At 38.1% G+C, this 25533-nt stretch overlaps 1 protein-coding gene across 5 annotated transcripts in view; it reads right to left on the bottom strand.

Annotated features, from left to right (window-relative positions):
• GALNTL6 (polypeptide N-acetylgalactosaminyltransferase like 6) overlaps positions 1-16856 on the bottom strand; it is a 1098691-nt gene extending 1081835 nt beyond the window's left edge. The window contains exons 1-2 of one of the 5 annotated variants that reach the window (XM_055118910.1): positions 16440-16856; positions 14626-14882 (exon numbers count right to left, since the gene is read on the bottom strand). In XM_055118910.1, coding sequence (XP_054974885.1) covers positions 14626-14763 — 138 coding nt within the window. In that variant the 5' untranslated portion in view covers positions 14764-14882; positions 16440-16856. Of the gene's footprint in view, positions 1-14625; positions 14962-15382; positions 15694-16439 lie in introns of those variants that run through there. The other 4 variants (XM_055118897.1, XM_055118904.1, XM_055118915.1 and 1 more) reach the window with 4 other exon arrangements.
• Between the last annotated feature and the right edge of the window lie 8677 nt (positions 16857-25533).

Raw genomic sequence — 25533 nt, forward strand, 5'->3', positions numbered from 1 at the left:
TCTTTTGGAGACAGGGAGAAAAGACACCTAACTCCAACCTAGGAGATCTGGGCAAGTTTCCCAAAAAGAGACTGAAGGAAAATAGAAATTAGGTTTAGTCTTGCTTTTACAAGCAAGACTAAAGGTAAAATATATGCAAATTCCTGGAGAACAAACATGATATTCTCCACAACCTAATAGAAGCTCAAAGTGAGTGGAACATAGATTTGGCAGTGAAGCCGTGAGCAGTCAGGCTCATCAAGAGTAGTTTAATATACTAAATCATGATAATCATTTGAACTTTAATGTAAGGATATCAGAAGCCAACAAAGAGATTTGCTAATGGCAAGGGCTAGTCAGCACAACACTCTAGGTAAATGACTGTGGCTCCCTTTAGAAGCACTGAACTTCACTGCCGAGGGTAGGCCATTTAGACTTCTACCTAAGCCCCCTCCTAAGTAAAGAGATGCAACACAGGAAAGCACTAGGAAAAGCTCAGCAGAGTCATCACGTGTTTGGTTGGAATTAACTTTCTGGTTTCACTGCAGCCAAACTTTTCAATACATCAATTTACATTGTTTGATAATCCATATGGAGTCCCGTGACACAGTTTAAGAAACTAGTAGCTAGAGTATGAGGATTCAGCTTGTGTGGTTCCAAGATATCAAGCCAACTGCTGCTTCTGGTCCCAACATAAGTTGTGGCAAGAGGGATAAAGAAAAATTAATAACTTCAAAAGACAGAGAGCGTTTAGAAAGAATTGTTAGGGCTTAATCATCAACTTACTTCTTGAATGTATATGAAGGTATATATTATAATTTACACCTATAAAGATCACAGTGAACTTATTTTTAAGAAGACAGAAAATGAGAACGCAATGTTAGAAGTGGAAGGGAAAAGTATATTTTATTGTCACTGTCACTGTCATCCCATTGCTCATCAATTTGCTCGAGCCGGCACCAGTAACATCTCCATCGTGAGACGTGTTACTGTTTTTGACATATCGAATACACCACTGGTAGCTTGCCAAGCTCGGCCATGCGGGCAAGATACTCTTGGTAGTTTGCCGGGCTCTCCCAGAGGGGTGGAGGAATCAAACTTGGGTCGGCCACGTGCAAGGCAAACACTCTACCTGCTGCACTACCGCTCCAACCCATATCTTATTGTACACACTTTAAATATTTGTTTCTAGGTTTTAGAGTGCTATGTGGATCATAATCTTAGAGATAAACCTAGTCACATATAATGACCATCTAATTATGAGTAAAACAGCTTTTACACCTTCAGACCTTTTTTTTTATTATCTGTATGTTGCCTTTCACAAAACAAAAATGATTTTTTTATTTTAATGGTTTCATTTGTTCCTTTCATTGATAAAGCCTTTGGTGCTGCATCTAGACAATCTTTATCATATTCAAGATCATTCATGTTTTGTTCCATGTTTTCTTTATAGATTTTTTTATGTTATGTATATGTGTGCATGTGTGCATGTGTGATCTACGCAGAATGTATTTTTGTAAAGTGCTTAAGGTTTTTATCTAAATTAATGGTTTTATGTATGGATGTGCAATTATTACCTAGGATATGTTCATAAAGTCAATAGTTATATGGTCGTCTCTAGATAGAAAAGAAATGCATCTAAATCACGACATCTGAAGAAATATTTGAAACTGCAGTTCTATAAATTGCACAGTTGTATATCATATCACAATGGATATATTGTATGGCATCTCTGGTTGTGTTTTTTAGAGGAAATATAAAATATTTTCACTTTAAATATCAAGTACTAGTTAATTCTAGAATGGATTTTACTATATAAATTTTATCATAATAAAAAATGAATACAAACCTTTTTAATGGAAGAGTGATCTGTAAGAATCATCAAACACACCTGCATATGGGTGGCAGTTGGAAAGTGTAGTGCAGACAGGAGAAACAAAATAGTAATTTTCACAGGTAAAGCAACTACCTGTAATGATTCTGTTTATCTAGATTTTCTTCATGATTTCCAATATTTCTTTCCAAACACTTCTCCACTCTATCATCTCACCCAACACATTTCGTATCAAAGAGAAGAGTATTTAGTTTAAATTTGTCAAGTAATATAAAATGTATTTCTAGAACTAGCTACCTAGTTGAAATTCTTGTTGATGCTGGTGAAAGCACTTGGAGTAGAGCAGCAGTATAAGGTTCACTGGGATGCACATAAAAGGAGAAAATCAGAAATTGTATGCAGCAGGTTTGGTTAAGAAAAGGGGACATTTTGAACTGTATTTTTTTTAAATATATTTTGTTTTTAAAATATTTTTGTTTTGTTTTTAAAATGAACAAAGCTCCCTTTGTTCATTTATCATTGAATTTCTACTATTCTCTCCATAACTTTTGCTTTTCCTTTTTAATTATGATTGTTTCCTGAGGTAGATTTGTTCTGCTATAAACTTCTTTATTAGTACTGTTCTGACTTCATTTCATAGGTTCTGGTAAGTTTTCCCTTCACTTCCCGACTTCCCTAGGTATTTTGACTTCACCTTTAATGTCTTCATTGACCAAAAAATTGATAAGTAGTATATTGTTTGTTCTCCTTAAACTGAATTCTTTCCCTTCTTTTTTAATTTCTTGTTTTATACCATTATGACCCAAAATGATGCTTCATATTTCAATCTTCATAAACTTATTGACATGTTTTGAAATCTAACATACAGGGTCTTGTCTCTTCATTGTTCCACAAGCACTTGAAAAATTTGCATTCATTTTTTTAAAAGATGATATATTCTCTGGTAGAATGCCATGCAAATATCTATTGAGTTCATTTTATTAATCTGTCATTTGGTTATTATTCTTGTAGTGATTTTTTGTTTGGAAAATGGAAATAACTTTTCCATTTCTATAATTAGATCTAAAGTTCCCTATATTGTGCTATTGTCAACAAATGCCTTAAAGTTTGTTAATACTTCCTTTGATGTTTTTGGGTTGCTATGTTGGGTGGACACATTATAATTTTATATCTTCTACTTGTATTCTTTTCTTAATTACATAATATTCATTTTAATATCTTACTATCATTTGTGTGAATATTTTTGAATGAAATAAAGGAATTTCAACCTTTTACAAAATTTCACTGACTTATTGTTTCCATCTTTCACTGATGGAAACAATAATAGTTTCCATCCTTTACCTTAGGTCTATCTTTGTTTTTATAGCTCCAGTGCATCTTTTTTAAAACACATGCTGGTGATATTTGCTTCTAAATAGATCTATCCACTCTATTCCTTCTAATTGGTGAGTTCATTCCATTCTTATCAAGGATGGTTACTGGATGTATCATGTTTCATTGCTTCAGATTACACAATAGAGCAAGTGGTTAAAACAGCATGGTGCTGGAATAAAAAAGAAACACATAGGGATCAATGAAATGGATCTGAGAACCCAGAAATAAAATCACACATATATGAACAAAAATTCATAAAGTAACCAACAATGAACAAGGGGATTCTCTTCAACAATTAAAGTGGTGAAACCTAAACAGCTACATGGATAATAATGAAAACTACATGAATAAAAACTTACTACCATATCTGAAACTGCATCAAAATAGACAAAAGGTGAATATAACTTGAAGACATAAAATACATAGAGGAAAGAACAGGTAATATTCTCCTTGTGTTTAGTAACTCAACTCTAAAAGACAAATGAACTCACATTCATTGTTACTGAGAATACTGACTGGTCCAGCCATTTTGAAAAATAATATAAACGTTCCTCAAAAAACTAGAAATTGAGCTGCCATTTGACCCAGCAGTATCACTTCTGGGGTCCTAAAAACACATAGCAGAAATGCCATCTGCACTTCTATATTCATTGCAGAACCTCTATTTTTATTGCAGCACTCTTCACAATAGACAGAATATGGAAACAACATAAGTGCCTGAGAACAGATGACTGGATAAAGACTATGGTACATCTGCACAATTGAATACTATGCAGCTGTAAGGAAAAATGAAGTCACGAAAAATATGCTTGTAAATGGATGGACATGGGGAGTATCAAAATGAGTGAAACAAAATAAGAAGATAAAATAGACTGCACTCACTTGTGGGATATAAAAATGCTAATTAACTAATATGCAAGGCCAGGTAAAACAGGGGCCAGGTGGACTTGACAATGTGTTCAATGTGTTAAAAGTAGGTAAAGGGATATACTTGATAACCTTTGAGTATATATATATATATATGTATATGTATATATATATATATATATATTGCAAACAATAATACCCAAAAGGAGAGAGGGGGGAAGGGAGAGAGAAAAAGACTGCAGGAAGGGGGGCAAGAGGAAAATTGGGAACACTGTTACTGGGAAATGTACAATGGTGAAAGCACAGAGGTTGGAACATTATATGACTGAAACCTAATCATGAAGAACCTTGTAACTGTATCTCACTGTGATTCAATTAAACACACATAGGATTCTACCAATATTTAAGGGTGGAACAGAAGAAAGTTTTTATCAAAATATAAAAGTTGTTTTTAAAATTGCTTGCACATCATTCATCTCATAATATAGCTTCACATCATGCACCTCTAACACACACATTTGAATATGTTCTATTAAAAAATAAAAATACAGAAACCTAAAAGTAAAAATAAAATTGGGTAGAATCTAGGAATGGGTAGCTCTTCAAGCATGCAAATGACCATGGACATATAAAACAATGCTTATTTGTTCCTTTTTAATGACACAGAAATCAAAACAACCACTAGCTATCAACGTATATCACTGAGAAGGACTATTATACAAAACAGAAAAAGCGAGGGCTGGAGAAGATGTGCAGTGAGGAGTACCCTAGTATGCTCCAGTGGGAATTTAAATTGGTATATCCATCAAGGACTGAAGTATCGGAGACTTAAAATGATTAAAATTAAAAAAACTCTGTATGAGCAGTCATCCAACTGCTGAGTACTTATCAAAAAATAGAAATAAAAAACACCCCACTGATTCAAAGATATATGCACACTTTGTGCTTATTGCTACATTATTAAGACAGCTAACAAAAATAAACCCAAGTGCCTACTGACTGATGATAGATACAAGAACTTCAGTACACATATTCAATGGATACTATCCATCTCTAAATCATGCTCTATGAAACAGCATTGATGTCTCTAGACAACATAATGGTGAAATAAACAAGATGAAGAAGACCAGACAGTATTATAATTTCATTCGCATGTCATGTATGAGTCAACAGAGATGGATTAAATATAACAACTAGTGGTTATGGGAAATGAAGGGAAGAGGAGGGGAGGAGAGGGGAACAGAAGGAAGGGGAGGGAGAGGGTCGCAAATCAGAATCAAGGAACAATCACAATACAACGAGTATAACTGAATTTTTACTGTTAAATTCAATATAGATGTTATTTTACAATGATGCACACAAGAATGTATATGTTAGGGGCTGGAGCGGTAGCACAGTGGGTAGGGCATTTGCCTTGCACGCAGCCGACCCAGGTTCCATTCCTAGCATCCCATATGGTCCCTCAAGCACAGCCAGGGGTGATTCCTGAGTGCGGAACCAGAAGTGCCCCTCTGCAATGCCGGGTGTGACTCGAAAAGAAAAAAAAAATGTTTATGTTATAATGCAAAGGTATGCATCAATGAAAGTTTTCAAATTAAATAAAAAAATAATTTACATCATTTAAAAGTGAGAAAACGAGAAAGATATGATTGCAGTTAAACCATTATATGGCACTAAGGAACAATTTCTTTGTTCTTGCTCCATACACCACTTGCAATAGTGGAAGAAAATGAGATAAATAAAACGTTGATGTGAGGGGACAATTCAGAGAGGAAATGGCTGAGATTTGATAAAATCTGAAAAAAATAAACTTCTTAGGAAAGGCTAGATAGTAGCTCAAGTGTATCCTAAAGCTAAGGGACACCTTTCCATAGTAACAAGTAAGAGTTGGGGATTAAACGCACAGAGGACACAAATAGTTTGCCCAAGACCACACAGATTGAAGGTAAGAGAAATGGAATTAAAACTAGGCAGACAGAAGTTAATATCTATGTCCTTCAATGCTGTGTAAATATTTGTTCAGTGTTGTCTTCCTGGATCACAGTGATCTAAGGTTTTTCCACTATATTTGTAATACATAGTCAATTATATGTAGTCTACCACTTTGCTACTGGTAGAATAATCAAATCCCCCCATATGGCACTTGTTCTTGTCAGAATGTGCCTCTTGTCAAAATATAGTTTGCAGTGCTTCCTTTTTTTATGGATATAAATTGTATCTCCTTAAATTATTATTTTGATAATGAAGAATGGGCACAATGTGACAAGCTCTTCTGTATCCCCAAACTACAGAAGGGACTGATGATCCTATAAAATCACTTCATGATTCTGATAATTTGTTCTATTTACTTTTACTTCAATCTCTCCCACAACCAAAATTTGCACACCAATAACGAAATAGCAATGGCAAAAGCAGTTTTAAGATCCCAGATGTAGTTAATACAAAGTTCCTAATGGCAATCACAGTGGTACTTTCAACCCCTGTCCAACAGGGCTAAATCACAGAGAATGAGACAAACATATAAGGGGACAAATAAACACAGTCCATCTAAGACTCAGAGTCACCTGGGCAGCCATGAGTGAGCACAGAGGCTGGCCATATATTTGATACAACATATGCTCCTAGCACATGAGTTACTTTTTAAGTTGTCCAGAGACATTAAGATTAGTAAACGCATCAAAAAACAGTGGGTCCATTAAGAGCAGAGAACAGTATATTTCACATAGCCAACTAGCAAGAACCTGAAATTTTAGAGTAAGGTGATTATACTTTCCTATTCTATTTGTTCCCATGTTTCCCTCTACATCTAGAAAACTCTAAAGCATTCTTTCCTGGGTAAATTTTTCCTGCCCTTTTATTCTCTTCTTTTCCTAGTACATTTTGATGCCTGTTTATATTCTAAGACCTAAGATGTTTTTGTCCTGGGAACTATCCTGACATTGGAATTATGCAAGAGTGATTTTCTACATCAGAGATAAGTAACAGGAACTTTTAGCCAATAGAAAAAAAATGCTATTTTTTTAATTTAAAAAAGTGGTTTCCACTTTTGAATAATTTTAATATACCAAACGCTATTTAATTCTCATTTTGGTTTTCTAGATTTTAGGTCACACTCAGCCGTACTCAGGGCTTACTCCATAGTCTCTGCTCAGGAACCATTCCTGGTGGACTGGATGGGCCACATGGGATGCCAGCATTGAACATGGGACAGCCACATGCAATGGAAGCACCCTACTCTTTATACCATTTCCTCAGATTTTCATTCTCATTTTTTTACTAGTAAGTAAATAGAGGATCAAGAAAATTAACAAGCTCTCACTAGCTTCTGGCCCAGCTTACGGGAAAATAATGTTTTATTTTCTTGACCTTATCAGTTGATTAGGCAATTGTCCCTGTCAAATATTTCCAGTCATGGCAAGTCCTATACTTGCCTATATTGGCTGTGCAATGCTGTCCTGACACAGGTCTACAAAGAGAAACCATCAGCAAATATCCATTAAACAACCATGAATTACCTTGGAAAGGAAAATGATCACTTATCAATGATAATACTTATCAATGTAGCAATAGAGCAATAATCCATATCTGTTCATCCTTATGATATGTGGTCAAGATACTAAGCATTTATTCCACACTGCATAGTTAGGTAAGAATGCTCTATGGATTCACACTCCCTCTTGATTTAAGAGAAAATTCACCTGGGTAAGATTAGTAACTTGTTAAATGTCACCAAGTGCTATGTGTAGGAATCAGATCCCATTTGATTCCAGAGCCTATACTATCACATACTTAATGCGATGGCAATTGTGATACTTCCTCTTATGTGAAGTTCAACTGTTACTAAAGGGCCATTCAAAAATAAGGAAGAAGAAAATCAAATTGAGGTGGCAATCCCGAACATTTAGTCATTCTAATTATAATAAAAATTCAAAATGATTGATAATAAAATTTCTTTCATTGGCTCTCCAAAGTCTATAATAGCTTCCTTCAAGTGTTTAAGTACTTGAAATAAATTCAAAATCACCACCTCTTGCAACAGAGTACTGGTGGGCAGGGCCAGAGTCTGTAGTAGACACAAGTGTGCTGATTGTGTCACCAGATAACAACAAATTGCCCTAACTTATTGCATGCAACTCTAACAAATAAAGTCCTTAGTGTTATTCAAACACTTGTTACACAGATTGGGACTTTCAGAGGCATGCAGTCTCTTCCCTTCATACTTTCCTAGAAGGTTTAGGTGAAGCTTCAAGCTCAGGCTATGCAGGGTTTTGTAGATTCAAAGCAACAGGAATGGGTATAATAACTATAAAAAGCTCAATGTAAAAGGAGTGCACTCATGTTTTCTCTGTAAGATGTGTGGGTGCCATTCATTCTCTGCTGTGTGTGAATACAGGATTAATAAATATAGGAAATGAAAACACTAAACATGAGTGTCCATTTAATCCAGTCTAACGTGCATCCTATTAGAAAAGCTGGAGAAAACATGAATGTCACTAAACCTTAAATGTACCTTTATTTTGTCAGCTTCTTCTGGCCACCTTGGAGTTTGGTGGCATCAGAATACTAGTGATCACTGTGTCCTGAATGTTTGTGGATGACATGCCCCTTCTTTCAACCTTAAAAACAAAAACAAACAAACAAACAAACAAAAAAACCCCAGGGCATCCCACTGTGCTCAGGGCTGACTCCTAGATGTCTGCTCAAGGATCACTGATCACAGGATTTGGGGGACCATATGTGGTGCTAGAAATTAAATCCAGATTTTCCAGGTACAAGACAAGCACCTAACCTGGTATATTACCTCTCTGACCCGACAAGCTTTTGTTTTCCATCTATCCAAATGCCTATTCTTGGGGGCATAGTCATCATTTGTTCTTTGTAGTTGGCCATTCATGCATCAAACTATATTAAGAGCCAACTTCGGAGTCATTAGCTTTATGGTGTGAACAATGAAGGTCAGTAGGAGATCAAGTACATATTTTATGAGCTGGCCTTGAACTTTATGTTGTTCTTCTAAGCCTCCTGCTGCTCCATAGCACTTCTACATATTTGATTCCATAAAGATACTTTTAGAAACACTTATAGAAATGTGAAGGGAAGAGTAAAACATGGCTATAGCCCATGGTTTTAAGGATCTGAAGTAAGGTGCACTCAGGTCTTCATCAGAAGTCAAACAAGTGAGAAATGAGTGACCTTTGGACAAAGCAGCCAAATCTGACTCTATTTCATCATCTCACATACAATATAAAACTTTTCCTTGTTTTAATTTGCACCCATTCTTAAGGTACTTCTTGATATTTCTTAACTGGATTCCATTGTAATGAAGTTTTTCAGAACCACTACTGGCAAAATCTTTTATTTAAAAAATCTCTTTTACACAAAAAATCTAAAGTATATTTCTTTATACTGCATGCCTCACCTTTTCCTCTCTTATATCCCAACCTATTTTTTCATTTGAACAATTATGAAGGGAAAGAATGCCTTCATCATGATTCACTGACAATGGGTAAAGGAACCTATCTTTTTTTTTCCCCATCCATTTTTTTTTTTTTTAGCAAATTACAACTAGAAAGCTGTATTTCATGCAATCTCCTTAGAGGCAAAGTCATGAACTAAACATATTGCCATCTACTGGGCCACAGTAAATATTAAGAGCCTTTAATGTGACTTATGTGGTGTAAGCCTATAGCATGTGGGGATGGTTTTTCCAGAAACTCAAGAAGGAACTTTTCAAGACCCAAATTCAAAATCTACATCTTGGTTAATTACAAACAGTATAGCTGGGAAAAAGTATCATTTCTCATTTAGTACCACTGTAGCACTGTCGTCCTGTTGCTCATCGATTTACTTGAGCGGGCACCAGTAATGTCTCAGTTGTGAGACTTGTTGTTACTGGTTTTGGCATATAGAATACACCATGGGTAGCTTTCCAGGTTTTGTTGTGTAGGCGGGATACTCTCAGTAGTAGCTTGTGGGCTACCTGAGAGGGATGGAGGAATCGAACTCAGGGGTGGGCTTCGTGCAAGGGAAACACCCTACCCACTGTACTATCACCCCAATCCCTTCTCATTTTGTGTCTCTAAATAGAGCAGTGGAAGAGCACGAAAGAAGTGAAAGCAACCATTTCCTTCTCCTCCTGTCCTTAACTCTTCCAGGATCTAAGGTGTCTACTGAAAAGGGAACAGCACAGTTTTATGATGAGCATGAAAAGCAAGCACAAGCTGAGTACCAAATATCTGACATCCATACACTAAAACAAGCTGAAAACGCCATGAGGCGGGGCAAGGAGTGGGCTTTCTTAGCCAAAAGGAAGAAAAGTCCCCCCAGGTATGGAACACGTTAACCATAAGATAGATGCTGTGGAACCTCCTAGAATATTTTTTAGTGTTTTGGGTAATGGGGATTAAATTACACACCTAACCAGAAAAAGTTTTCACAAAGGTCTGAAACTAAAAACAAACTATGACTTGAAGATACTTCCCATGCCCCACATAGGGTCTGTAGATTTTATGTAATTTGTTATGTAGCAGTAATTAACATCTATTATATTATTTATGAATAGAACTTCTGACACAGAAAGAAAAAAGAAGGTTCAGCAATTAAAGGGTAACATGACAGTCTACTTTGCTTACCAAATGTGACTTTGTAAAAATGAAATCAAGGTCTAAGTTTCAAAATTCATTCTTAATTCATCATAATACATCTGGAACAACTCTAAAAACCTCCATTAAAATTCTAGGACTTTAACCCTTGTTTTTACTACATAAAACTGCAAATCTTGGGGTCCAAGATGTATTACAGGAGCTAAGGCCTTGCAAGTGGTCACTCTGGTTCAGTCCCTGGCACCAGATATAGTCCCATGAGTACCACCAGGTATGACCCTGAGCACCACCAGGTGTGGCCCCAAAATAAAAAATTAAATAAATAAAACTGTAAATTCCTTCAAAATATAAATTCCTTCAATATATAAACTGCCATATTTTGAAGGAATTGCTCGCTATCTCTGTACCACATATTATTTGCAACTTAGTTGCCAAATTACAGGAACTTATGTTTAGTCATATCTTTTACATAATTAGGAAAAGAAAGTTAGTGTCTTAATTTTCTTTAAAAAATTGTTTGGCACACTTTTTATTTACCTAAACTTACAAAATGATGGGGATGGATAATATAACAAAGCAAGTTACAGTTTTTTCCTAAAGTACCGCTTTGTTCTAATCATCATTCTAATGCACAGCTTCAATAAGATCTAAATATGTAACTTTAGTTCCAAAGCAGCAGATACCAGTGAATACATGAATTGCAATAAAAAAATTTTAAGAGAGAAAATGTGAATCGCTATATAAAACTCTACCATAATCAGTTTCAGCCAAAGATGATATTCATGATTATCAATATTTCTATAAATTTGAAAACATATAGGTTAAAAATAAGATACTATATCATTTTATTAGCAAAAAAGCCATAAAATTCAACTATGTATAAAACATATGACAAAAATAATTAATATTGACAATTTAATGACATCTAAATGAGAACATTTGCAAACTTTTAGAAACATTTAAAATATAAAAGATTCATTTACTAAAATAATTCATTTACATCTCAGAAAGTTAGCTATAATTTTGAACAGTTAAAGAATAAATCAGAACTTAGAACTTTAATTACTGCATGACTTTTTTTTTCCAGTAATCTCTGGCCACAAAAAAAAAAAAGAGCTTTTTGGGATGAACAATTTGGGATTTTTTAAATTATCATGTATGTATCATACATGCTTTTAAAATTTAAAAATGTCACATTATAAATATGACTTTGTGTGAAACTACAACAAATATGATTTGCAAACTGTATTTAAAACTTAAGCAAAAGTACCAAATATGTTCAAAAGACTTTCTAGCAGTGTTTTCTATTATACCTTCCATTCATGTCTCAGATTATATAACTTAGGCTATTTATACTGAATAGCAAACAGTGATGTGCTCTGAGAAAATACAAGTTAAGAGTCTTTAAGAACAATAGAGGAGCTGTACTTCTGAATTTCCAGAAGACATTTCCATGAAACCCACTGTCATCACAAAACTACTGCAAACTGTGGCAGTTTGTAACTCTGAACGGTCTCAGCACACTTTCAGTTATTTTCTCTGTAGTATATGACTGCCAGTGTACACGTCAGTGCTGGGAGAACAGTGGCTCACAGGCACGTGACTGCCGGGAGCAGTGTCAGTCCTGGGGGCTGTCAGCGCATCCATCAGCACAGCAGTCCCACCCTCAGCACTTTACAACATGGTGACAAATAGAGCAGAAGGTGCCTTTGAAGACTAGTTAGCAATTAACCATAAACATGCTTTTTAAAAACTAATTTAAAAGCCACGTTACCGGATTATGAAATTGCATGCTGGAATTGAAAACCTATTTAGCAACTTACTAACATTGAAACATACCAGCAGCAAAATGTTGCATCAAGATATTAAGCACATGTAGTCATCACTGAAGTCACTTTTTAATAGGTATGTGCCCACATGTATGTATATAAATGACTTAGCTCTTGTACAACATAAATGATTCTATCAGCATATGCTAATTCTTTATCCAGTTAAAATTTTTTAAAAAACCTAATAAATGCTTACCTTTTCTAGTTTTACAAGAATTCTTTCAGTGAATGATTAATGAACTGCTACCTTTAAAACTCTGTATAGTTGATAGTAAGTTGGGTTACAACACTGAAGTATGTGATTGACCTTCATTTTATGACATAGTAGCACCTTTTATTCTTGATTTTAAAACTGTTGCATGGAATTATTAAAGTAAAATGTCACAGGATATACATCAATTTCAGATATTTTCTCTGTAGTATATGAAACTTTGAGAAATAGCTCTTCTCGCACTACTTTATGCCTTTCAACCCCATTAATTTTCCTCCTGATATAAAGTATCATTAGTAGTACAGAAAAAACTAGAACAGAACAGAACATGGTATAGCATATAACAAATCAGAGAATTCATCTATCATATTTTATTTTCTATACCATTAGATAAAACAAATGTATCTTTAAGAATGAAAATTAATAGAGCCCATGTGAAAATTGTAAAGATCTCATTCATAAAATTAGTATTTTGTTAGCTATTCCAGAAAATACTTCATGTGGTCATTATTATTTGGATAATTAAAGTCAAAGAAAAAATCCCTTTGCTTTTATTATTGTACTGATTTTTAATGAAAACTTGACATACATTAATAAGGTTAATAAAATCCTGTTTTGTATTAAAGATTGGAGAAATAATGGACCTACACAGAAAAAATAAAAGTTTGCATTCAATGTTCCCATCTTCTTTATTTTGGCACTGGAATGAAAAACAGAATATACTTAAAATCAAAGTTACAGCCCTATTAGGAAGGACTAGAAAGACCAATAACAAACATGAGATTATGTCAACATTTTACCTCAAAATTTCAATCTACAAAAAAATCCACAGGCAACTAACTAGTTAACTTTAAATTTGAGAGACTCCTAATGCTTGCAAGACAAAATTTAAAAGCAGGTTATTTCTATATATTTCACAAATACCTACTCACAGCATACAATGAAAATTAAACTTTGTTAAGCCCCAAAACACATTTATTTGTCATTGACAAATATTTCTATTGCCAACAAGTGGACTACTAAAGACATTTTTATCTGTGGTAGGTACAGAATGTATATGGGTGATGGTCCTTGAAATTAAGGATGTTAATATCCTGAAATGATGCACACAACTAAGAAGGTATTCTACCAATATCATGAAGGTTGAATTCCATTATTAGAAGTTTAATTGCTGAAGTTATCCGATTAATATATAGAGATTCAACAATATTGTGTTTCAACAATGCTTTTTCAGGGCTATTTTGCATTACTTATCACTGAGATAGTAAGTTTGATCTGTTAGGTCATGAGCAAGGCATACACAGGGCATGTGTTTCAGATAGAAACGCAGCTTTTAGCAGCAAACTGTTATCAGCAGACTGTGAAACAGAATGGAAATCCTTAGTAACTGTCAGTACCACACCACCTTAGCAACAGGAGAAAGAAACAAGAGACTAAGTTTCTACAGGAGAAAAAGCTGCTGCTAAATCAAAAGTACAACCACAAACAGAAAACTACAGCTTAGATTTACTTAGAGCTAATTCACAATTCTAATGATCTCATGTTCAAATCACTTTAAGGTAGACACTCTAACAAGGTGAATGGGGAAAGAGGAGGGAGGTGGGATCCGTTTGTAAAAAACTTCTCCAAACCCACTTCCAGGGAGAAGCAGGGACCCTTCATGCCCCTCCATCTCCACCAACCTAAAGACCACTTGTGAAAGATGCCGACCTGTCTTGAACCTCTCAATCCCTCTTTCCTGGTTCAGTTCACATTCCATGGTGATGTTACTGGCTTAGACTTGCAAGCAACTTGCTTAAAATCCAAACTCTAGAGTCTTATCATTACTGATCCAGAGACCTGTAAGGAAAACCCAAGGCGACCCCGCATCCCTTGGTGGGCTGGGTGCCTGGCCCATTCACCTGGCATCTTTCTCTGGCTGGTACTTACCTGCTGTTCCCCGGGCTCTGTAGATTTCACCAGATGCTTATCCTTGTACAGAGACCAGAGACCAATATTGGGCAGGAAAATTAAAGCCACCGTGAATACCAAAGTCATCTGCAAAAATCTCTTCTGTTTCCTCTTCATCGCCAACGATAACAGAGAAAAGTTAAAGGAGATGGTCCCCTCAACTGCTTCTGGAGTTTAATGCCAAAGTCTTTTTTTTTTTTTCTGGCCCCTGTGAAGCACCAGAAACTGAGCAGAAGCTAAAAAACAAAACAAAACAAGAAAACTTTTGTTGTGTACTCAGCACCCATCTGCAGGCTTCCGAGGGAAGTTGGACATCTGCAGAACAAACGCACAGTTACTTTCACCCGGGCGAGCTATGACGAAGGTACCATCTATTGGCTTAGAAGTAAATGACTTGACCGGGGAAATCATTAAGCCTCTGGACCTCCATGAATCCAGAGCCACGCAGCACAGAGGACCGTTTCGGAGACTTACTCCTGAGTGACGGCAAAGTCAATGCATGCTAGATCCTTAAGGGAACTGGCAATTGGGGGCGTCCGGCTCACCCTCCACCCCCCAACTCCCCGCCTCTTCCAGCTGGAGGACCGGGTGGCGTGAGTCGTGTGAACTGCGTGGGAGGAAGCAGCTCCAGCCCAGCAAGTGTCCAGCAGCGAAGTCGCCGCTGGAGCGCGGGACCTCACCTTCCCCGGGGGTCCCCCAAACATCGCCCCCCTGCGCTCCGCCGGGCTTCACCCACCTGGACTCCGGCCACACTGGCCCGGGCGCCAGCGTGCGCGCCTGGACCGGGCTGCGGAGTGCGCGGAGCCCCGGAGCTCTGGTCGCGCGCGGTCCCGGGAGCCCCGGGCAGGCGGCGCTCGGCGCCCGGGCAAGGCTACAGATGTCAGCGGCGTCCAGCCAGGAAGTGGCGGCGGCTCGGCCCAACGTGCTCCCGCGCCCGGGACGCGCGCAGCTCATCAATCTCGGCCGGGGCTGGGCGGCCGCGCTCACGCTCCGCCGTTCATGTTACCATGCTTGGCGGCCGCCGCACGCCGCGCCTCCCCGGGGCCCCGTCGGCGAGCGCCCCGCCCCGCGCGCAGGGGAGGGCGGCGGCGGGGCCCGGCCGGACGCCGGGCGGGGAGCGGGGTGGGAGGTGGTGGGGAGGGGGGCGCGCTCCCGGCCCCATGCTCGCCGCGCCCGTCGCGGGGGCCGGGCACGTGCCGGGTGGGCGCCGCCTATATAAAGCGAGCGGGCGCTCCCGGGCCACGCCGAGCCGCGCTGGCTCGCTCGGGCACGGGTGGCAGCGGGCCCCGCGCATCCCCCCCACTGCGGGGCCCGAGATGCTGGAGGCCGGGCTGCTGGCGAGCTCCCCGGGCCCGAGTCTTCCACGCTACGACCACTCCTGCCCCGGGATGGGGAAGGGCGGAGGGGAGGAGGGGGTCGCAGCCGACCCCCACCCCACCCCCAACTCCCCAGATCTGCTCAGCCCAGGTACGTGCTGGGGATGGACGCGGAGGATCCCGCAGCCAGGCTGGGCTCCGGGTTCGCCGCCGCTTCGGGAGCGACTCCCGGGGAAGCCCGGCGGCGGGGCTGGGGGCGCTGCAAACGCCCCGGCCGCGCTCCCCGCCCGCAGCGCCGCACTCCGCGCTCCCGAGCCTTGCTCGGGCTACCTGTCCCTCTGACCTCACGCGCGACGCCCACGACACCCGGGGAGCCTCGGGGGCCTTAAGACGCCAGCCCTGCCCGCCGCGCGGCTCTCTCTCCCCACCCCGCGCACACCCCGAAGCGCCGGCGCCCCAGACCTCACACGCACGAACCTGTGGCTGCCGCTCCCGGGGAGCTGCGTGCCCGGCCCCGAGCGCTGGCGCCCCGGGGATCCGGGGCTCGTAACTTCGGGAGGGACCGGGGCTTAGAGGGGGTGACGGACCTGCACGCTGTGCCCACGGCATCGGCCGCTCTGGGCCCCAGAGCCACGCCGCGGCATCTCGGTTATAACCCAGTGGTTCTGCCCAGCAGCCTGGGTCGGATGCATCTGCCGGCTCCGGCGCGATCTTTTCTCTCCCCATCTTCCCTCCCGTCGGTCTCTCCCTCCCTCTCCCTCGCTGCCGCCGGCCTCAGCCTCCCGTTTCCACTTTCTACCCCCCAAGGTCTCACTGGAGACCCAAGATTTGCTTGGGAACCTTCGATGCCTTCAAATCCTCACTCATTTGTAAATTTCTTTGAACTGCATAGGAGCAGGTTAAGATTGCATCAATAAAGCTTTGTGGTTTGGGTTTTGTTGCTGTTGTCTGCTTGTTTTGTGCCCCCCCTTTTTTTTTGGCGCGGAGGGGGGTTGATGGTAAATCATTTGCATTTCAAAAAGTATATAAGCACATTAGGTATATTTAAATATATCCTTTATGGAAAGACCACTTACCATTTTACACAAAAGAACTTCAGAAGCTCATCGCCCTTCAGCTAGGAAAGGACTTAATTCCTCACCTATACACACACAAACACACACACACACACACACACACACCACAAAACCTTGAGTATCCTACATTGTTTTCTAACCCCTTTCGGTCTTAGTGCATTTGTGGAGAAAATGTGAATTTGGGAAATGACATAGCAGGAAGAGGTTTGCTAGGATTAATCATCTGTCCTCGTGGGGAAGGAATTTGGAGAATTAGGTATAGTAGATAATTTCTGCTTTACTGAGTTATTTAAAAGAATTATCTCTTTTTTTTAAAGAACCCTTAATGTGTACTCGGTTGTTAAAAAATGGGAAGTGCCTCACATTTTAAATAACTTGGCAAATAGACATAGTATCACTGCATTTGCTAAATTTAGAGATCTGACTTGAATTGTGTTTCATTATTTTTAGACGCTAGTAAGTACTCATTCCCCAAACAGACTGAATAGGCATAATAACTATTAACTTCTTATGTGTTGTACATGCAGAATACATAACAAATACTAGAGAAAAAACTTTCACCCTTATGCAGTGCAGCTCTAGACAATAATTGTTCCTTTTTGTTAAATTATTTCTTGAATTCACATTAAAATATTTGTTTATTGTGGTCTTTTAGAACTCAGCATGCAGATTTTTAACTTGATGAAGTTTCTAACCACAAGTGATTTTTACATTGAATTTACAAATAAAAATTATATGACAATGTCTGTTCTATAATCCAGATTAAATTTTATATATATATGTGTGTATGTATGGACATATGTCTGTACATATGTACAAACACATATGCATCAAAGATTCTTAACAGATTATATGAACTACCAAATTCTTTCTATTTTTTTAACTGAATTTATATCCAAAAATTCTTTTCCCTCCATTTGTTCTTCCATTCTGTTTTATGATTTAACTGGTAATCGCAAGTTATATAGTTCAATGTCCCTAGAATATTTTTGTAACTATAGGAAACTGTGGGTAGAAAGCAGGACAATATTTGATCTTTAGTAACTTTGAGTCTCTGAAAGATGAAACAAAAAGGCAACTGTAATAAAGTAAAAATTCTTAGCTGTTCACACCCACCTTATGTAGAGCAAACTTTAAGCTTTACCTAGAAAGGCACAGAAGGAAATTGCTCTTTTTGAGCTGCTTTTACTCCAAAATTTGATGACCGGAGACATTTGACTATCTTGTAAGAGGGCCTGGATTGAATGGTCTCCACAGGGACGTTTCATGAAGCAAGTGTGGTCCTGGATGTTTGGCTTCTCAGGCCAACATGTCCCCCTCATATGGCTGGCAGTGGGACAGCCAACATCTTCCCAGTCATAACATCTTCATAGATAGTGGAGTGCATCAGTTCTACTCAAGGTGGCTCGCCAAATGGTTTAATTACACAGCAAGTTGACTGGGATTCGAGAGAGAAATCCCAAGAATGTTTAAGAGGAAAAAAAAAATTCCCGAGACCTCTGAATGGTACAGAAGTAGCACAGCTTCCATCATGCAGGAATCTCAGGACCATCTAAGATTCAAGATTGGAGTAGGAATAAGAAGATAAAATAAACACCTCTGTGAGAGGTCTAGGGAGAGTGTGCAGCCATCTCAAATTCACCACATTTTAAGTCAGAGAGTGGGGATCCAGAAGTAGACAATGGCCAAGGGTGGTGATGGGAAAGGTATTTATAGCTTGGGTTGAAAGAAATCATTTAATTATTACAAAAATCATAAATTGACTTTAAATTGAGTTTATTTTCAAAATACCTGGTGATGTAGTTCATACTTAATTTGAAAAACAACCACTCATGAATTTGCCAGACTAACAAGTTCCGAATAGATTTCAATTGCTGTTGAAAGCTTTTATCTGAAAACAAAATACCAAGTGAGTATAGCTGTACCATAAATCTAAAAGCCATCAGAACCGATCTTGGGTTTCTTCATTACTGGAACGCTAGAACCATGGACTTAGGAGAGATTGTTAATAAATGAGATGGTAAGAGCAAATAAAAATCTGTTGGTTTCATTTGGCTGCAAGTAATAATCCTACCAGGTAGAGGGGCTGGCTCAGGGAGCTGGACTGTGCGCCTTACACGCATGAAGATCTTTACCCAGTATAGTGCAGTTCTCTCAAGCACCATCAGGTACAGCCCTAGGGTATTCGTGAGCCCTATGAGGGTCCCTTGGTAGACCTTCAAATTGCTAAGCCACAACAAAATGACACTTCCTGGCCTCTGCACTGATCCAGCCAGAATACCACTACTGGGTCACCTGGATCGGAACTTGGCTCCTGAGCACTGCTAGGGAGCCCCCACCCCAAAGGAATAGAATAATTATCTATCTTTTAAGCCATTACATTGAAATGAAACAGTGAAACATACTGTTTAAACTTGGATTCGAACTATGATCTGGCTTTTCTTTAATACTCTTTCCAAATTTTAACAGAACCTAAAGATGATGTCCACACATGAAAATCTATTTCATTTTTTCATTATATAATAATGATGTCTGGATTATGAATCTTAATATTTTCACTCTGAATTAATATAATAAGTCTCTGCTCTACCTGTGGCAAAATTATTTCAGTTTAAAAATTAAGTCTTCGGTGAGAATTGGGAACTGAATGTATAAATAACAATTTTAACAAGTCCATTTAAATTTTGCAATAATTTCTGTGCAATTCAATTGAGGTATATGCTGTGGAATTCTTTTTCAAGAACTTGGGAGTTTACTAGTACCCAATAAAGGAAAACTTATCTCTGAAGTTAGAGTGATAGTACTCAGCACCTTGTTCAACCTTTTCACTGAAAAAATGCAGTCTGTTTCTATATACCTAAATGTGCTGTTGTACAGAAAATACAAGGATGAAAATTCTTAAAAAAAAATACCATCACCATAAAGTAATTAAAAGGTATCCACAATTAAATGTTACACAATGTGGCACAAATTTCAAGTGTAACTAATATTAAAATAAAAGGGAAGGTATTTCTTCTTTATCTTATGACATTTAAACCCTTAATTACAGTTACTGTATATAAAATGTAATTTCATATAAAATCTTATATGGTTATACATTACTTTTCAGGAGATACACCCAGTAGCATTCAGGGATATTCTTGGCTTTGTGCTCAGGGGACATACAGGATGTCAGGGATCAAACCATTCTTAGTGGCATGCAAAGCAAGCACCTTAATGCCAATGCTCTTTCACTGACTCTACACTGATAGTGTATACTGATTGATAAAAAAATAAGTTTTCCCTACAAGTACATTACCAGTCTATAATTTCACCTGCTAATAGAATACATATTGGTTTAAATACACTTTTCCAATATAAGTCCTCAAAAAAATATCTAGCACTTACTGAAATGCCAGGCATTTAAATAAGTTTCCTAAACAGCAGCCCATTCAGTCTCCTAAATGATCCTATTTGTAGATTCTATCCTACACTTCATTGCAGACTTAGAAAACTGAAGCAAAGAGAGGGTGAGCATCTTTTTTTTTCCATTACGTGCCAGAAAATGCTAGAGTGAGAAGATGTTTTACTCTAGATTCTATCTTACCCACTATTTTCATAAATTGATGCCTGCCTTTACAAAGAATATTGTAATCTTTTCTCTCTTTTTTTTTGCTCTATTTTTTGCTTTGTGAGACGATTAGATGAGGTTGACCCAAACTCCTAAGTTTTATCACCTTAAAGCTTTCCAGTTTGTACCGTGCATGTGTAGAGTATAAAAAAAATAAGCTTTAAGTTAGTATAAACTATTTATTGATATCATGCATGTTATAAAAATATAAAGATTTTATTTTAATTATATAGATCATACATCAAATTTGTGGTATAGCCTTAATACTTGCACCTGGTAAATAATTTAAAAATGTACTTAACCGATATTATCACTTAATATACCTGCAGTCAGGGGCAAAGAATGCTCAGTTGGCTTACTTGCATACCAGGTAGTTGTGAGACACAAAATCCTCCCTCTAGTATCCTACGGACCACTAAGGTCCATTAGTATGGTCCTGATGATGCAAGTGTCCCCAGGCTAAGCACTGAAGTGTGGCCAGCTGAGCATTGTTGAGAGTGACCCTTCAGCCCCTGAGCACTTCTTAAGAGCCCTTTCTCCAGACAAAAATGAAACATGACAGGACAAATAAGCAACAGCCTATCCCCTTAGAGAAAATATTAAATTATACTTGGAATTATGAAATCAAGAAGTAATGAAGTTAATCTTCAGTTCAAAAGATATGTATAATAGCTCCATACAAAATATCATTAGTGAAAATTGAATATGCAATTAATATGATCAGTGAAACTAGTAGTGCATGTTTAAGAGGTCAGTGAATGGCATCAGGCATGTTCTTTTTATTTTGAGAAAAATATAATGCAATAGAGGTCTTGAGCGGTAGTACAGTGGTCCGGGCACTTGCCCTGCTCGCAGTTGACCCAGGTTTGATCCAGCAGCCCGGAGCCCAACAGAGGGATCCCTAAGTGTGCAGAGCCAGGAATACACTCTAAAAAGCACCAGGTGTGGCCACAAATCCAAAATAATGAACAAAAATTAATACAACACAAACCTAGATCTCCTGGTACTATTTTGAGATATATTGAGTTGGACTATTAGACATTTCTGGATATATAGTTAAACACTGGGTAAAGAAACCGTGAACATTGCAGGTAAGGATATCTGCCGTAAGACCATCAGGAACAGTATAAACAAGTATAGAGTCTGATGATTAAAAATATGTCAGAAAATCAAATTAGGCAGGGATGAGGCCTGGGAGCCAGAAGTGGTGTATGTGCAATTTTAAATACAGAAACCGCCTTGCTGATATTGTACCAAAAAATCTGTTAAGCAAGGAAGTGAGTCTTGGATGTCATGAGCTAGATTTCCCAATTGGGGCTAGGGGATATCAAAGGCTCTGGGGTGAGACTCTGGGGTCTTACAGATCAACTAAGAAGTTGGTACAGCTGACCAGGGTGAAATGAAGTTAGAAACAAGAGGTTGATAATGAAATGAGGAACTAGAAGAGATGTTGTCATCTACAGTTGAGATTTTTTTTAATTACTATCATTATTATTATTGGAGTGGGGAGGGAGGCTGGGGCCACACACAGGAGTGCTCACGGCTAATTCCTAACACCGGGCTCAATGTTCAAAAGTCATTTCTGGCACTGCTTGGAAAAACATATGTGGTTCCAGGAATTGAATCATCATGAAGTACATGCAAGGCCAGCATCTTAACCCTGATAGTATATCTCTCTGGCCCCAATAGTAACGATTTTATCATTTGTACAATTTGACTTTCAGTCTAAGTGAGACTAAATGTCACTGAGGGGACTAGAAAAAATTAGCATGATCTGACTTAGTTTTTAACAAGATCATTAGAGCTACTGTGTTAAACAGGCTGGAGAAATCAGAAGAAAGACATTAGTTGCAAAAATCCAAAGATGGTATCTTTTATCAGGGTGACAGCAGTAGAAACTTTGCAAAGGATTACAATTCAAAATATTCTTATCCAACCATTTCGGATTGTTGTTGTTGAGTGGATGTGAGTTGTGAGGAAGTCAAAAGTCAAAAATACTTTCATTTTTTCCACCAGGCTCTGACAAGACTTAATTAGTCATTTACTGAGATGTGAAGACCCCTCAGAGAAAGAAACGTGAGGAGAAAGATCAGCTGTTTCAATGAACTTATGAAGGTGACAGGGCTAATACAGAAGCATTGACATGTTTGAATGCACAGTTTAGTAATTTGGCAGGTGTACTCTTTAGTACATGAAACAAGTTGGAGAAATAAATCTAAAAGTTCTTAAAATATTTAAAACCACAAAAATAGTATAAAATACTACATTATCAAATGCAGAGAGACAGTAAAATAAACATAAAGATGCCCTCTATTGTAAAAACCAAAGAAACAACAAAGGGCCCTGAGAAACAACAGTCACCATGATTTGAGAAAAACCAAGCATGTCAAATGAAATGGTCTCAATGCTCAGCATCAACTCTAGTGAACAAAGCAGACAAATCTAAAATACAGAGTTGGAGAATCATTATTAGATTTAATGACTGTACAGTGTTTTTATCCTATTTGTAAGTATAAAAGGTAGCAGCTTCAAGTGGATTCAAAAGTAGCAGTGCAGACACAAGGAAATGGGCTCTCCACCAAAAATGTGAAAATAAAGTTTTATTAACATCATTATGTTAAGTGCTTAATGACCAACATGAGAGTGACTGTGTACTAAGCAATGATTTGTTTCTCTGAAAGTCAAAGTCTTTTCAGGAGAAAATAAATATGTTCTGAATGTTATGGCAGTTGAAAACATCTGTTTTCACATTGTGAAATGAAAATACAATGAACATCAAACCGACATCACAAACTTCTATGTGAGTATTTTTTAAAAATCACTGGATTAACTGTCCTTGCATCCTCAATTTGTCTAACTAAACCGAGGGTTAAGAGTTAGCCATTTACTAGTGTACTTGAGAAATTATGCCTCCCAAATCTTCTGCTAGAACATCTTGCTACTGTGCAAAAAATTCCAGTCTTGCAATATTTCAGATCTCATCGATTTCTGTCTTCTTTTCCTCCAGATGTCTTCAAAGATCCAGTTTTACCCAATGCACAGATAAAAAGTTTTTGTTAATACAAATGTATTGTAAAATTTTAATTAATACCCTACAATATTCTTGAATTATCAGTTTATCACATTAAAGAGTTGTATTATTATTGACCTTGGATCATACATTGAGAGAGAAGTAAGTTAGTCAGAGAAAGCAGTCGTCGAACTAGAAATTAATTGAAGCGCACATATGCTGCCTGAGCCTGTGTCCTGCTTGCGTCCACGTGGCCGAGCACATGTGGTGCCTGAGCACATGTGTTGCCCGCATCTCCCCTCTTGAGATGTGTACTTTCATGTTTTTCTATCTAACAATGGGATGTGTGTAGGGGCTCTCTCCGCCCATGGAGAAACTCGAGTTCTCTCTCACGTGAGTTACTCTGTCTCCCTTACTCTCCACTCCCACTTTTCTCTTCCTCCTTCCCTTCAAAAATCCTCCAAATAAAATCTGTTTTACTTAAAAAAAAAAAAAAGAAATTAATTCAAGTTCATGTGCAGTGTATCTTATCTCCTTACTATATTTGTGTGTGTGTGTGTGTGTGTGTGTGTCACTGTTATCCCATTGCTCATGGATTTGCTCGAGCAGGCACCAGTAACATCTCCAGGTGAAACTTCTTGTTACTGTTTTTGGCATATTGAAGACGCCACGAGTAGCATGCCAGGTTCAGCCGTGTGGTTGAGATACTCTTGATAGCTTGTGGGGCTCTCCGAGAGGGACGAAAGAATCAAATCTGGGTCAGCTGCATGCAAGGCAAACACCCTACCCGCTGTGCTATTGCTCCAGCCATATATAAATATAAATATGTGTGTGTGTGTGTGTGTGTGTGTGTGTGTTTACAGAACTGAGAATGCCAAGTCAGTGGGGACTGGGTGAGGGAGCTGGATATATGGGTCAGTGAACTGAATGGAACATAACGATATTGGTGAAGTGTCTTGGGCACTTTGATGGGGATAAGGTGAGTAAGGAGATAAACTGAAGTTGACATTTAAAGTAATTTATAATTTTCTGTCTCTCTTTCTATATGTTAATTTTATAGTATGAATACTTCATGTCAAAATATTGGGGAGTTTTTCTCTCAGTTTTGATTAGAGGTGTAGATAGATACATACATACATATATACACACATAAATATACATACACACGTATATATGTGTGTATATGTATGTATATATACACACACATATATATGTGTGTATATGTATGTATATATATACATACACATAAGATTTAAATTTTTACTTTTATTTTTTCTCAACATCTCTTTGGATGCCATGATTTATAATATTAATAAGAATAGTTTAGCTAATGTTCCAGACATTTACCGCCAATGTCATTCATTGTTATTTCACCAAGGTCTCGAGGCCCCCTCTAATAACTCCACATAGGTCCTTGGCAAACCCATTTTAAAGAAGTAATTATTATAATATGAGTAATCTGTCCACAATAATGTTAATGCTATGGCTTTGATGTACACAGTTACCTCATCTTATATATGTGTATACATATACATATATATATATGAAATCACAACAGTATTTCACTCTGAAGTACTATTCAACTATCATTCCACACTTTTTCTTATTCATTATTTTTTATTACCTTGGTATTTTAAGCAAAAAGTTTCTTCCTATCTACCACCTCCATATGTTATGAAATGACTCTTACAAGTAATAGTAGACTGATATGACAATGAATTTCACTAACAATTTTGGGTTCAGAAGTGTCTCGTAAATTTCATTTGCTGATAGGAACATTAACAATCAGGGGTTTGTTTTGTTTTTTTTTTGTGTGTGTAGGACTTCATTGGAATTGCTTGTGAGACTGAAAGACAAGATTTATCTGTTGTAATT

The sequence above is a fragment of the Sorex araneus genome, chromosome 1 (genome assembly GCF_027595985.1).
Source record: "Sorex araneus isolate mSorAra2 chromosome 1, mSorAra2.pri, whole genome shotgun sequence".
Classification (NCBI taxonomy): domain Eukaryota; kingdom Metazoa; phylum Chordata; class Mammalia; order Eulipotyphla; family Soricidae; genus Sorex; species Sorex araneus.